This window comes from Trachurus japonicus, chromosome 21 (genome assembly GCF_045865225.1).
Source record: "Trachurus japonicus isolate A0001 chromosome 21, Traja_1.0".
In the NCBI taxonomy this organism is placed as follows: domain Eukaryota; kingdom Metazoa; phylum Chordata; class Actinopteri; order Carangiformes; family Carangidae; genus Trachurus; species Trachurus japonicus.
The window spans coordinates 2,591,285-2,607,503 of NC_140927.1; the positions used below are offsets into that span (position 1 = coordinate 2,591,285).

The following is a 16,219-nucleotide window of genomic DNA, read 5'->3' on the forward strand; positions in this document are numbered from 1 at the left end:
GGACATCATAGGACATTATAGGTCATTTGATATGAAAGTAAATGATACAAGTTGAAGGTATCTGGGCAAAATGTCAAAAGTCCTGACAAATTGTCACTCCAAATTCAGGTCTTGCTTTTTTGTTGTTGTTGTAAATTTACTAACATTTCTCCAATTCTCTTTCCCTTCATAAGGTGTTCAATGAGGATTGATTGGGGTAAAGGGGATTTGTCTTTTCTTATTTTTTGCATGCTGCTGTAACACAACAAAATGTGGAAAAAATCAAGTGGTGAGAATAATTTCAGGCTTAACTGTATCTCTGTGCCTGTAATCTTTAAACCAATTATTCAGACACCTCTTAGACCCACTATGGCACAGCTCCCCACTTCCCCATTACTTCCACCTAACCTTGAGGATGTTCAGGGTGCTTCACCTGGAGGATTCCATCTTTCTCCTGCTGGTTTATTGACTCCACTCCCACCAGCAGCCTCAAAACTACAGCAGGGTTCTGTCCAATCTCTGGAGTCTTACTGTATCTCCATGGGCGTTCACTTAATGAGGAGGCCTTCCTTTATTGCTGTCACAACAAATATTGATGTTCCCATTTTGACCATCTGGTCCTCATTGAAATGCCCATTGGTCGTAAGAGGCAGTGATTGTGTAATAGCCTATAATTATGTCCATTTTCACTGTTCATCATTTTATTCTTGGTGTCTGCTGAAATAGGTTTACATGCTTCTATGTTCCAAAGCCCCATGTGTCTCCACATGTGTTGCTATTGATCACAAATGTTCAGATCTCTTGATAATACAAATCTTCATCTGTTCTTTTAGCCAAACCAACAAGCTGGTGGCTTGTCAATCTGCTTGTGTGAGAGTGAGAAAGAGAAAGAGAAAGAGAGATGGATCAAGAAACAGAGGAAGAGCAAGCGGAGCACAGAGCAAGTCAGTGTACTGCCACAGCTCTTAGAATGCTTTTTTCTTAGTGTGCTGCGGGGCCGCGTCAAACTCACAGGAGGTAGTGAGGTCATGGTCTAGGTGGCAGGGATCCAGCACTAAAGAACATCGTCTGTATGAGAGAGTTTTGGGAAAGTATTTTTTGCCCCGACAAGTGACTCACTTTGGGATGTACTTTTATCCTTGCGTCTCTGTGGAATACAAAGATGCACAAAAAGCAGGGGGGAGGGGCTCTTTAAAAGTGTGAGACATGAGCAACACAGTTATCTGCCTCCAACCCCCAATCCTGTTCATCCATAGCCTACACCATACACAGATAGTAGTGTATGAAAAGTGTACACCACACTATGCAGCCATCCAGGTGTGTCTGACCATTGTGACTACTCAGACACACCTGGATTAATCAGTTTGTCCAATAATGTAGCCTCAGTGTCGCACTCACACTCGCCCCCTCTGGCTCCAACCTTCGACTGGTTGCCAGGTACGCCAGAGTGGCTAGTAGCTAACACTAAGCTAACGCTAACTGTATTTAACGAACAGCAGCTCCAGTGTCGACAGCTGCCTGGAAACACATCTAAATCATTTCACACTAACTCACCTGCAGACGACCCCGACAAACCCACAGCATCACGTCTGCACCGGAAACGTTACAGTACCAGCTGACCGTTAGTTAGCATTAGCATTAGCACAATGCCATTTTCTCCACAGAGCCATCAGGATCTGGCTCCCCCTGAGCTCCGCCTCACATGACATCAACATACTGTAGTAATGGTGTTGGCGCAGAGATCATTTCATGTCGATGTTGCCAGTGTAACCAGATGTAGGCCTAAATATTTATTTTGGCCCTGTCAAAATTTAAAAAACAACTAGGCTATGCTATAAAAAAAACAAACAGTAAAATTAGGCTACTTTTATTCTGCAACCCTCAATGTTCTGTGGATGTATTATTTTTGAAAAATTAATCATTTTTGTGAAAAAGTTGTAGCTATAACCTTTAATTAAACACTGAAAAACTGAAAAGTGAGCTGCAGTTCATTAACTAAACACATTACTCCAAACCATTAGTGAATCTCAGTGTGTAAGATAAACTTGACAAGAATACAGTAGACTTCATGGGACAAAATCATTACTCTACTCAAAACAGAATCAGAATAATCACAATAACAGGGACCGTATCTGAGGATGAGACTGCCCCAGAATCTGTTCCTTCATGCGCTCAAATCATCTAAAGGTTCTGCTTCTGTTGTTTATTGTCACTAGAAACTAATTCTTTGGTAATGGGCCTCCAGTCCATCATGTCAGGCTTTTCTCAGTGAATATGGCACACAGCTGCACTGCTCAGATGTGCTTGTGTTGCTGTGCTCCAGGGCCCGCTGAGCCCTCTCTGTGTTCAGCTCATGACACTGAACAACTATAAGAAGTCAAACAAATGTTGACTCACTTGATCAAAAAGGCTACAGACCTCTGGACACATTGCTTAAAGGACACTGACAATCCAACTGCTGGACTGGAAATTAGACTTCTTGATGGTTCTTGATGTGAGTTGTATCTTTGAGGACTTTGAAATGAGCTCTGGGTACTCTGTGCATGTACAGTACCTCTCTGGTTTACCTGCTCCAGCTTTCTAATTAAATTGTTTATCACATCTCTAATGATTTGTTGCAAATCCTTTAGAAACTATCTGGGGTTTCTTTTTTGACCAAAGTGTCACACAGACAACAACAACAACAGAGAGCATAGCATCTTTCGCCTGTGTTGGGGTACTAGAGGAATTAATTGGTTGCCTCTCAGGCAACATGTCCATGCTGACATTTGCCCCGTAAACCCTGTCCACTGCATGTGTCCCCTGCTGCCATCTCACTTAAAGCAGACAGTGCCTGTTTATATTAGTTCAGTACAGCATGTATGGCTCTTGTGTGACACAGGTCAGAAGATGCCTAATAGCTTTCTGTGGCCCATCTTTATTTGTTGCAATTTCCTTGAAGATGCCTTTTAGCTCTCCTGACTGGACAATTTCCCAATACCTTAATCCGTTCCATGGGGATGTGAATAGCAGCTTAAGTAGCACAGACTTGTTGGGTGATAAGGTTTACACTGTGAGCACCTCACTGCACACATGAAGCTTTCAGTCCTTCTGAATGATGGTCTGTGCACCTTGTTATTTATCAACCATGTTTGCTGTGCCATCATCATGTGCCTGGTAGGGGAGAGTGGGGTAAGATGAGCCAGTGGGTAAGTTGACCCACCCCTTGTTTCTAGGAAACTATAGGAAAAAATTAGCATGTGATCAAATATTTGGGAGGCAGGCATCATTTCATGGAGTCTGTGAATGTTAGAACCAGTAAAGTGGTTTAAAGGGATAGTTCACCCTAGAATGATATTTCGCTCATTATCTACTCACCCTCATGTGGACTAAGGGCTGGATGAGGTTTCAGAGTCCTCCGTCCCTTCTCTGAGTTACAGGGGGTCTCAGCGTAGCAGTGCATGTCCATATAACGGTTGTAAAGGGACACCAGAGCTCTTCGTAAAAAAACACACACAAAAAAAACATCCAAATACCTCCATGATGCTCGTATGTAATGTCCGTCTTGTGCTGAAGCCCCAAATTGCGTAATTGTCCCGAAAAAAATTAAATAAGTCTATATTTTAAGCTTGTTTGTAGCGGAAGCTTCTCAAAGCTCCTCTTCCTGGTCCGTCCAAATCTCGCGTGATTCGCAGTAACCGCACTGACGCCGGCGCAAATCACGCGAGATTTGGACGGACCAGGAAGAGGAGCTTTGAGAAGCTTCCGCTACAAACAAGCTTAAAATATAGACTTATTTAATTTTTTTCGGGACAATTACGCAATTTGGGGCTTCAGCACAAGACGGACATTACATACGAGCAGCATGGAGGTATTTGGATGTTTTTTTGTGTGTGTTTTTTTCCGAAGAGCTCTGGTGTCCCTTTACAACCGTTATATGGACATGCACTGCTACACCAAGACCCCCTGTAACTCAGAGAAGGGACGGAGGACTCTGAAACTTCTTCCAGCCCTTAGTCCACATGAGGGTGAGTAGATAATGAGCGAAATATCATTCTAGGGTGAACTATCCCTTTAACATTTATGACCAAAAAAAATCATTTTTCACTCTCGAAAGTGAATTTTGTTGATCATAAATTTCAAGAGAACTGTGTTTAGACCAAAAGAGATTATTGTAAATTTGTTTTATACATGGGTTGTGGTATCTATGAGCTACAGCATGAGGTAGTAAACTTAGTATGAAAGTGCACCATTTTAGCTGTGGGGAGTAATAAACCCAAGTCAAGGTAGCTGTGGGGTAAGTTTATTCATCTGGCCAGGGTTAAGTTGAGCCACCTATCCTATACACTTATGAATGTATTTTGGCTGTATATGTCCAAATTATTAAATCAAGATTTTATATGTTTGTGATTACAGTAAGTATGTTCCTGAAAACAGGAAAAGTTGTTTTACTTTCAAAGAAAAATCTCTGGGATTCTTCCCAAGATGTGACGTAATTACAAAACTCCCCAAATCTCAGTGAGTTGGTGGCTCAGGAAGTCCCTGCTGTTTGTGTTCACCTGCAACCTGGATAGATGAAATATTAAGTAAAGGGGGAGGTAGGAGATGGATGGAAGGAAAGAAGGGGGGGTTGATCAATTTACCCCACTCACCATGCTCCACAAGACCACTTTTTTTGAACGTGCTATATTTTAAAAAACAGTATTTACACTCATTCTGTTAATTTGTAGGGATGCAAAACATCCTAAAATATGCAGATGTGTTAGTTAGCAACTATAATTGTCTTGATGTAGTGATCCTGAATACAAAAAGTGGCTCAACTTACCCCACTCTACATGTTTCTTTATTAGGCAAATTTAGGTGTAGTAACATCATCCCCAGCAGGTTTTCTCCATTGAACCTCACACAGACCTGTGACTTCCTCCTGCACAACCAAATCATGGTCAGCATGCCTTAATCACAAGGCCTTTGGCTCTTCTCCTGTGGTGCCATCCATCATTATCAGGAACTGTAAGTGTGAAATGGATTGAATCTTTTCAACAATGTCACTGACAAAGAAGCTGCTCATCAAGTTAGAGTGAATTATTTTGGAAGTGAAATATTTACCTGCCAACAACCTGGAAAGGCACTTTATATGATTGTTGATCCAGATTTCCCTCATTCTGAAGCTCAACCCTGCACAGCACCAAAAATTGTTCAGAGGGATACCCTTGCTTCCTCTTTCTGTGCTGCATCAAATCTTGGCAGAAGACAATGAACTGAGCAATGTGTGTACAGATGAGCAGGTATTGTCTTCTGACAATCAGTCATGAAATTGAATGACTCAGTAGTCTTTCTCCAGCATCTGCAGTCTGCTGAATAAATGCATGCTTTGTAACATTAAAAGCACGGCACACCTTCCAAAACCAGGAGTGAAATGGAGCCGTGAGAATCTGTTGCAGTGTTTTCAAAATGTGAGGGTATATTCCCACAGACTGTGATACGATAAATCAAATTAAAGGATTAAAGGATTGGGGGTTTTACGGTGATATGGTTTATTAGGTGTGAATGGTTGGCTGGAGACAGCTGGAGTAGACGTGTCCAACACATCTGTGACCTGCACCATCATCTCCTTTTCCTCTCTCTCTTCTACCTGCTCCTCTTCTTCTAGACTCAGAAATAGAGTATAGGCCTACTAAATAGCACATAAATTAGATATGCAATTCTGACCAAACAGTGATATATTTTTCACTTTTTTAAATGAAGTTAACTTGACCAATAGCTTTTCATGTGTTGGAAATTGAATTCAGTTTCATCACAGCCTCAGTACCAATGGATAGGGGAGACAGGTCTGGCTATGTCAGACCACTACCACATTTAAAGGGACATTGTGTAACTTTCTTCTGGGAGTAATTCCATTTCCTACACAATATACCTTTAAAATGGTCTGTTTGTGAGTGTGTGTGTCTTGGATTGATAACTGAAAATAATTATGTTCCTTTATCAAAGGCACCCAAGATACATTTCACTTTTCATTTTGTTAATTATATTACAAAGATTGGTTTTAAGTTGTCACAAAGTCTCAACAGCGGTGAAGTCACTCAGAGATAATTATGAGCTCCATAGTTTTTTACTGCTGTAGATGATGTAAGTCATTCCTCGCTGGGGAACAGTCTTATCTCATCAAACTCTTTATTGCTGGTTCTGGTGTCAGGAGTGTTTTGAATATAACTCCTTGGAAAATAAATAGCAATGTTGTACAGTGTAATTATACTCTGGAGTTATAATGTAACCTTATCAAGACAGACTAGTAGAGGACAGGATGTTCCAGAGCATGGGTGCTTTTGACTACTGGTTTGCGATATGGTATTTATAGGGTACAGTTTGACCTACTGAGTAACAGTGTGGATGTTTGAGAGGAACCTGGAGAGAACAAGCAGCATATTGTAGTGAGATGACGTGATGTTGTGCACTATTATGAACAGAACATTGTCTATTTTCCTATTGTCCTATGTGTGTTGTGTGTATGAGTACCCCCATACATTATTGTCAGCATTTTGTCTTCCAAACTGTACCTCCAGTTGCTTTACTTTCTCTTTTTTCAGACCTTTCTGGAAGGTAGAAATACACTCTTCTATATGCACTGTCACAGTTTTGTTTTTAAGTTGCTGATTAATACATGCAATGTTTGCTTAGTAACGTCATTATCTTTTAAAGTAACTTTTTTTAAAAATTGCTCTTAATACTTACTACAGCTGATAGAGGGAGAAGCGTGTCACACATTTGTGTGTAAAGACTGAGTTTAGACTGTGTTTGCCAGCATGGAGCGTCACTTTTCTCATGATGTTACACAGGTGCTGAGACCAAGAGAAACCATAGGAATGTCCTCCTTTTTCATAATTGCAGTTTGAGTTTCAGTTGCAGCAGGTTTAGCAGATGAATAGCTCAGAGACATTCCTGAGGAGTGTCCTTTTTTTCTACACATGAAGCAGCTTTAAACCCACTGCATGAAGAAGACAGAGGGCTGCTGCCTCAAAATAAAACCTCAAAAATAAACTCAGATATAATATGTAACTTTTGTCATTTAAAGTCATCCATGTCTTGGACCTATGTGATAAATGTAATCTGTACTTTTCATTCAGTCATTTGTCTTTGGCTTCATATCCTCGACATGCATATTGTGGGTGTCTGCCAGAAGCTTATAATGGAATTTATATTCAGTTTAACTCACATTTTATGATAAATTCCATCGCCTTTTTGAAAGTTTTTTGTAATCAGACAGTTAAATTACTTTTTTCTTTCTTTGTTTTCCCTTTGTGTTATCCATGTATTCTGTGCTTTTAGTTGAATCCAGATATTATATTATTATTAGATAGATATTATAATATTTGCATTATATCTGCAGTTCTTGTTGTGTGTTTACCCCTGTCTTTGTTGAACACTCAGATCTCTGGATCTGAAAGACTGTTTTCAATCACTGTAACTGTGCTCTGTCTTCATGGACAACCACACAAAATGATCTATTGTGTTTTCATGGATGTTACATTTTACTCAATAAACTGTCTTCCTTCTTTAGAGCTGCCCAGTCTATTTAAGCATAGATGGTCCCTGGGTGATTTATGTGTCTGAAAGTACAAGCTCAGTGAAGAAATGCACATCTGCAAACATGATGCTCTAACATGCAGTCACTTTATCATGTTATGTAATCTCTGCCCATGCAGTAATATGCTATCTCTTAGTTTGAGTACAAAAGGTTAATTCCTGCAGTGCCAACAACTGTCACCTCAGGTCTAGGAAATATTTAGGATTTACAAGGAAAAACATATTTTTGGATGGATTAAAGCCCTTCATCGCCCTTTATTTATTTTTCGCCAGACTGTTCATAGCCCGTTCTGTTGAATGTGGGTTAGTGAGGGCTAACTTGGCTGCAGCGTTACTGCCGGATGAATGAACAGCCCGCTTCCACTCACAGCTGGCGCACCAGCAGTCTTTACGCGCAAGGCATCATTGGCTGAGAAGCCATGCGTGTCACAGAGGAGAAGACGACTCCAAACGAACCACTTCACTAGTTTCCCTGCGTCGGACCAGTCGGTGTGTGTATGTGTATGTGTGTATGTGTGTGTGTGGGTGACCGCTCGGAGCTGCATTTCTTTTTCCGAATCGGAAGGACCTGAGTTAGGATCTCCTCGCCGGAGCTCTCCAAGGTGCTGAAACATGAACCAGAGCGCAGGAGCAGCGCAGCACAGCCGGAGATACTCGGATGACGGGAAGGTAAGAGAGCCGGTTGTTGCCGGACACCGCCTCGTGGCTCCTGCAGCCTGCTGTGGGAGTGGGACTCATGTCTTCATGATTGTAACCCCGGACGCTTAACTTTCTCTGCGTGTTCAATGTGATGCAAAACTTTGTAAAAGTAAAGTTGGCTGCTTTGCTCCGATGAGTTGACAACTGCAAAACTAAACCACGTGGTCAAGCTGCGAGTCGTTTGAATCACATATTAACACTGTGTGTATGTGTATGTGTATGTGTGTGTGTGTGTGTGTGTGTGTGTGTGTGTGTGTGTGTGTGTGTGTGTGTGTGTGTGTGTGTGTGTGTGTGTGTGTGTGAGTGAGTGTGAGCCTGGACATGTGATGGTCCGCTGTGTCCGTGAAGCGCACGTTACGTACCATGTTAGATGAATGATTTATCGGCAGGACAAATGGTGTTCCCATTTGAGGACAGTCTATCTGTCGAGTGGATCCACTTGATTCAATTATTCATGGCACTTTGAATATGCCACAAATATGGCTGTGTAAATATTAACATTTAATATCGATCATAGCAGACGACCTCCGCATGCATTTATGTTGTGTTTTGTACTTGCTGCGAAGAGGATGGAGCTGTGTTTGTGTTGCTGTGTTACCTTAGAGCTGAAAGCTGCGGTCCTGCTCAGAGTAAGACAAGGAAACAAAACTAGAAGTGCAGACTCTTCTAGTGGGGAACATCTCAGGTGAGGAGGATGATGGATTTATGACGAGAAAACTTTGACCTGAGGGTGGCGCAACATTTCTCATTGTCATCAGACTTTATTTAAGCTGTGTGAGCTCAGCCTCAGCTCTACTTACAGTTGCAATGTTTTGTGGCATCTTTAATGGAAGTCCAGTGTTCATCATCTATTCTAAAGGAAAATATTGCTGCATATCAATTGCATATCAACTGCAATATCAATTGCAGTATACACTATAAAATTATTAAAACTTTGCTGAAAATACATGAGCATGTATTCAAAATGTAGATGCATAGTCAATTAGAATAAATTCTGTACACACTGTAGATCAAATGAGATGCAAAGAATGAATGATTATAAATTGATGAAGGTGCAGTGTATCTGTTCTTGGTTGACAACAGTCGCCAACAATAGCACCTTTCTACACCACAGTCTGTTTTACCAAGTGATGATGTGACTGACAGAATGTACAAAGAGATGAATCAGGAAGATATAAAAGTTAGAGATAAGGAGGAAATGTGTGGCAGTATGAAAAGAAAGAGACACAATGGACAAAATAAGAGGACAAAAATAAGCTAAAATCAAATATAAGTGAATACTTTGGAGACTAAAAATAAACTGCAGTGACAGTGCAGTGCAGGACAAGACGTCCCTGATCTAATTTATTAAAGGCAAATGCAGACATGAAGGCTTTTGCCTCCGTTTAAGAGGTTAGAGCTGGAACAGACCTCAAGTTTTCTGGGAGTTTCCTCCAGATGTTGCACTTAGTAGTTTTGACCATGGTGACAGTTAACAGACCTCTCTGGCTGGAAACCACTGAGTGCTTTATGATTCAGCAGTACAGTGCTCAAGTCAAATATTTGCTACATAAGAAGCCAAAGATCTGAGGACTTTATTTAGGCTGTGTTCCACTGTCTTGGTCTGACTGGAGCAGCAGTGTTTTCAACTGGGTGGAGCTGCCTGTCTGATTTGATGTGCACTAAGCATGCACTGCACTGCAAGTAGCAGATGTGATTCACAACAGGAGGAATCTGAGTTAACAGTGTTGATACATGATGACAAAACTACATTATAATTACAGCATCAGTGACTGAGGAGCAACTAATGTCTAGTGTTGGAATTTAACATGAGATGTTTACATGCCTTTTCTTTTCTGCTCCCAAACTTCTTTGGGAGTTTTTCCTCAGTGGATGTGAGAGTCTAAGGGCAGAGGATGTTGTCATGCTGCTGTGTAAAGCCCTTTGAGACAAACTGTTTGTAAAAACGGGCTATACAAATAAAATTCCCTTGCCTTGCCTTTTCCTTTCTTTTCTTTCTCTCAGAATAGGAATCAAGTGAAAATGTGGTGGATCAATGCTGCCCTACAAAGGCAAAGTGCAGTATCTGCATTTTTTCAATTTTTCAATCAAAAGTGTGGCATATTCTCTTCAATCTGGTGGAATTTGATATTGGTACTGCTAAAATTTCCATAGTTATTGGTCTTTTTATTTTGCTGTCCATCCAAAAAAACACTGTGAAACCAAGGCAAAGTGCAGTATCTGCAAAGAGTACTGTACTCCCTACATTCTAGAATTTACTCTATAATTCCATTGGAGTAATACCAAGCCAAAGTGCAGTATCTGCACCAAAACCAAGACAAAAGTGCAGTATCTGCCATAAAACGGTCAAAATTGGTCAGAAAGACAAACTACAAAATACATTTAATTCAGTCAACCTTTATCTAATCAATTATAGACTTGGTAGTTATTCATAATTTGATGCTTAAACCTGACAATGAAAAACACAAAAAGCAGTTTTTCTCAGTTTGGCATTTTTACAGATACTGCACTTTGCCTTTGTAGGGCAGAATGGCACTGGCACTTTCTGTATGTTCTAAATATAATGACAATATCTAATCGATAATAGTACTGTCACTCTAGAAGTGTTGGACTGACAGACTAATGGGCCGGCGGACTGACTAACTAACTAACTGACACTGCTATTTCTGGAGCCACATTAGTTGTGTGAAACAATAGTTTCTCTCTGAGGAACTGAGATTAATTCAAATCACCTTGCTATATGCCACTTTGTGCCTGTCTCATTATATCCAGTATCCTGTAGCCATTAAAACCAACTGCAGAACATGGGAAATTAGGACAATTGTGACATTGCCCTCCCATGGGCTTAGAAGGAGAAATAAATGTACATGCATCGCTGGGGGTTATGCAGTTATTCATTTTCTCACCCCCTCAGTCTATCCATTACAATGCAGGTGTGAGTGGACCGACAATTGGCCTCATGACACATTGATGTTGGAATATTATATAGGTTAAACTCAGTTCTCTACCTGTATCATGTCATTTTTGTATGATTTCATGCCTTTTGGGGATCGGCCATTTCAAAAATAGAGTGGTCGCTCTGCTTTTGACATTTTTTTCAGTTCAGTGAACAATAAGCTGAGCCAACAGTCACCTCCTCCTGCTCCAAGATACAAATAAGTCTTTTAAAATTCCAGGAAATGACAGTATACGGTAATATTGACAGTGACAGTAATATTATTCATAGTGGATGAGCTGAACATGCAAATATGTCACATTTGTCTTCCTGTGTAATTGAAAATTAGATGAAGACTTTCAACAAAGTTTCAAAATGATTTCAACTTGGTTTCTCCAAGAACATTACTCTGGTTTCAACGACTATTTCTATAAATATACTCGACTGTGAGGAAGTACATATTCAGATCAGCACCTCAATTTTGTTCTATATTTAGAGCTAGATGAATTAGTTTTGAGAAAAACAAACAGCTCTTTATACAGCCGGATCAGCTTTCAGTGATTGTTTTTCCCACATAGCCTAACAAGTAAACACAAATAAATACATTAATCTTTAGTCTGTGCAGCATTCATGTAACTAAGGGTTACAATATAACCTTTGTTTTACCCTACCTTAAAGGGATAGTTCAACATTTTGGGAAATGATTAGATTAGACGAATGATATAACTCAGTTTGATTTCTATGAAGCTACAGCCAGAATTAGTTATTTTATAATCTTGAAATATATTCTATTAGATTACAACCAGAGGAGAGTCCAGATAGTCACTTCTTCCAGCCAACAAATAGTCCAACGCATATTTTATGTCATTTATTCATTCATTCATATTTATAATCTATGATTACCGCCTTCAACTGAATAATGCAACATTACTCTCTATCTCTAATCACATAAAGGTGAGCATAGTCTAATACTGGTGTAGTATATAATAGCGAAGTGGCACTTTAAATGTGTATTTAACATTGTTGATCCCCTTGAGTTTCTACCACTCAGATGTTAATCACTTCAGAGCTCCTGTAATCACAGTGATAAGGTTTCTCAGACCAACATGTCCAAAGGTCTCATCAGATTACGCAGTGATACTCTCTCTATCTGTGAACCCATCCAAATACTTGAAACAGGACTCAGAGCTCAGAAAAATCTTCTTCAACATCATTTGTCCCCATGTACTCCCACACTCTTATAAGTGTAAACACAGCCGTGGACACATAGCCTTCACTGAATGGTAGATTGCTATTATCTTATTTTGTTTGGATTCCCCAGCAGGGATGTTGTTATCAAAAGCAACATGTCAACAGGATATAAAAGTGCCCTGGGGCTGAACTGCAGCTGCTGCAGGGACCGACGCAGATAAAAGGCACATGGCGTGTTTTAGAACAGTGGGTGTTTGTCTTGTGCTCACAGCGTGATTGGTGAAGGTTTAGCTTAGAGCTTGTGTTACGTTTTGCCACCTCTTTGTCTGGCTCTCTGCTCTGACTTTGCGTTTCATGACAGATTAAACTTCAGTTGTTCAAACTGTAACTATGTCAGTCATGGCTCCGTGGAAGTACACACTTCAGATAAGAGTATGTTCCTAAATGATAACTGTTACTTAAAGGGATAGTTCAACATTTTGGCAAATTGGCCCATTGCCATAATCCCTATAGTTTTAGGAGTAGGTTTGTTGCCTATTTTTAGAACAGTGGAGCTCAGAACTCATCAAATAAACAATCCAACAACTCCAAAACGCTCTGGTGGACAAGTTGTGACCTGAACATTCACCACGCTATGAGATCATAACGGAACGTTACGAGACGGAGTTGTTTTAGAAAATATAGAGTCTGCTTGCTGAAAAACTGCCCACGAAGGCAATGCGCATCAGCGGTTTTGCATGAATTTACCTCAAAAACAACTCTGTCTCGTAACGTTCTGTTATTATCTCACAGCGTTGTGAGTGTGCAGGTCACAACTTGACCACAAGAGCATTTTGGAGTTGTTGAATTGTGTATTTGATGAGTTTGATGAGGGAAACCAAGAAATCCCATTAGCCTCCATAGGGTAGCTCTGAGCAGCTTGCAGCTCTACTCCGCCGTTCTAAAAATAGCTTGCACCAACAATTAAAGGTAACGAACCTACTCCTAAATCTATAGGGATTATGGCAATGGGCCAATTTGCCAAAATGTTGAACTATCCCTTTAAGTCACACTGAAATTAAAGCAGAAGTAAGCGATCCGGTCATTTTGGCTAACTTCTTGTCAGCCGATGGAGTTAGCAGTCCCCGTCCTCGTCCCTACGTCACCACATTCACGCGCATCCCTTGGCTGCACACACAGAGAGGACCGCCCCTTTATGCCGTTCTCTCTCCTCATTGGATAAAGGTTGTAGGATACAAGGAAAGTTTTCTCCTCGGCTTACAGCAGAGCAGAGTGACTGACAGACCCGTGTTTCGGACCAAACACTCTATATAAGTGATTGCTGTCGGAAGATAAAACTATTTAAGACTTATATTAACACAAACATTCCGCTTACTTCTGCTTTAACCAACCACGGACCCAGTCTTATGATATTGATTAGAATAGGAGGTTGGTGATTTCAGCTCATAATGCAGAGGGAACAATGTGCTGTTAGTCTTTACCTATGAGCTCTCATTAGACCAACAAATAAAAAATGGAATCCATAGCAACGTTAGAGATCGGTGCACTACAGCCAAGGCAAATGATTGGGGCACCCCAGGAATAAAGGGTGGAACACATTTTCATATGGCAACTATAACTCCCTCACACCTCCCCATAAAGACATTATGCAGTGCACTGCTGCAGTGATGTGAGGTGTAGCTGGTATCTAGTGATGGTTCACATGTGAGAAAGCATGTCAGGGAACATGTCTGAATTGTAACCTCCCCCTTCAGCCTACATACTGTAGGCACTCAGGGGACAACTGCAAATTGTAACATCCCCCAATGATCTGGATGTGAGGCATTCAAGAAACATCTGTAAATTGGTCCACTGACTAATACAGTAGATGAGGTTTTCAGGGTAAAACAAGAGACTGTGGTGTCAGCAGATTGGCTTCTCAGTGAGCTTTGATGTCATTCTTTGCTGGCAGTGACGGACTTACACCAAAAATAGGCAATGCCATTTTTGATAGAGAGGTCACACATTACACAAGTGAGCTATACACAGTGCCTTTATACCACCAAATTATTGAGTCTTTTAGAGTTGGTTTATTTTTTGGGGGGGGCACATCAACACCGTTGCTTCTTCGTTGCAGCCACCTCGGTCACTTGCATTTGCCCATATTGCCCTATGGCCAGTCTGTCACTGTTTGCTGGGCATCCCACAGAGTCTTGTTTGTGCACTACAACCTGGCGCACCCCAGGAATAAAGGGCCCTCAGTGGTCACTCATATATTCTACTCTCTATAAACCCCCATCACACCTCCCCATAAAGACATTATTGCACTGCTGCAGTGATGTAATCTGTAGTTGGTGTCTAGTTATGGTTCACATGTGAGAAAGCATGTCAGAGAACATGTCTGAATTGTGACCTCCCCCTTCAGCCTACATAGGCAGTGGCACTCAGGAGACAACTGCAATTGTCTCATGTAATGATTTAATAACAAAAAACCCAGCAATTATTTACAATAAATTAGTATTTTTTTTCTGACAGTCATAACTATTCTACTCGGCAGTCTTCGGAAGGTCGTTTCCTGTTGCCCCTGTGTAAAACAAATGCAAAAATAAAAAACAGTTTATTACAGAGCGATGGTTGAATGGTATACTCTGCCAAGGTTTTTGATGCTAGAAGGTAGTGCAGCCTCTTTTAAACAGGGATTTGTTTATACAAGGAGGAGTCTCTTTCTGACCATCAGAGATGGTTGCATATGTCACAAACAACGCATGATTTCTGTTTCTACAGTTTGTAAATGAGATGTGATCTTTTGTATGTTTTGTGTTGCTGTTGTGCTCTGTACGAATGGTGATGATCTGTGTTGAATGCTCTGTGTAAAGAAATGTTTGTAAGACCCCAGGAAGAATAGCTGCTGTCTTGTACAGCAGTTAATGGGGATCTAATACACAAACAAACAAGCATGTGAGGCATTCAAGGAACATCTGTAACATCTGTAAACAGCCTTTACGGTTGGATGAGGTTTTTTTTAGGGGATAAGAGACTGTAGTGTCTACAGATAGTCTCCATGTGGGCAGGTTCCTCAGTGAGCTTTGATGTGATTCTTTGCTGGGGATCCCACACAGTCTTGGATCGCCACTGTGAGAGGCAGCAGGTTGACAGAGACGGTGCGCTCTCTGCCTGTGCTGGTAGAAGTAGAGACAACCAGCTGCTGTGCGCATCTTAAAGTGGCTGTTAGTTCAAGATAACATGCAAAAACTCCCACATGACAGTTTTTAACAGGCTCTCTGCATGAACAGATAAAAAAAGCTGATAGAAATTTCAAAGATGCGATGCGAACGGAAACACAAAAGCATCTCCTCCCGCCTCCATCAGCTACAGGGAACAGCTTGGTCTGTGATGAACACAGACCGAGGACGCTCGGCTGTCTCCAGTGTGTAATTCAAGGGAAATCTTCTTGGCACGTTGGGGCTCACCGGAGAGAGAGAGACCCGGGCACCACAGGGAGCTCACACCGCGGGACAGATGGACGAACAGTCGGGCTCTTGTCGCCTCACACCCAGCAGAGAGCGTTTCAGGGGAGTGTGACTGAACTGGAAACTTTCACCAAAACAAACACATGGAAAGAAATCGCCGTGATACCTGCCTCTCCAGGAGCACTGAGACGTTCAATCTGCTCGGAAAACTCTTTATAAATGCTGTTTTTTTTGCATGCAGAGCCCACAACAAGAACAACAGAGCGTTCTCAAGGGGATTCTGAAAAAAGTGCACAACATTGCATTGAAAAATGATTCAAAGTTCAGATGCGGAGTTACTGGTAAAAACATTAATTTGGACTCGAGGATGAACTGATTCGATTTTGGTGGTCAAAGTCACAGTAAC

The 16,219-nt window shown here is 41.1% G+C and overlaps 1 protein-coding gene across 1 annotated transcript in view; it reads left to right on the top strand.

Annotated features, from left to right (window-relative positions):
- The first annotated feature begins 7,984 nt into the window (after window positions 1-7,984).
- The window catches only part of LOC146964652 (inactive dipeptidyl peptidase 10-like), a 204,040-nt gene continuing 195,805 nt past the window's right edge, over window positions 7,985-16,219 (top strand). The window contains exon 1 of the mRNA XM_085765420.1: window positions 7,985-8,208. Coding sequence (XP_085621546.1) covers window positions 8,152-8,208 — 57 coding nt within the window. The 5' untranslated portion in view covers window positions 7,985-8,151. The remainder of the gene's footprint in view (window positions 8,209-16,219) is intronic.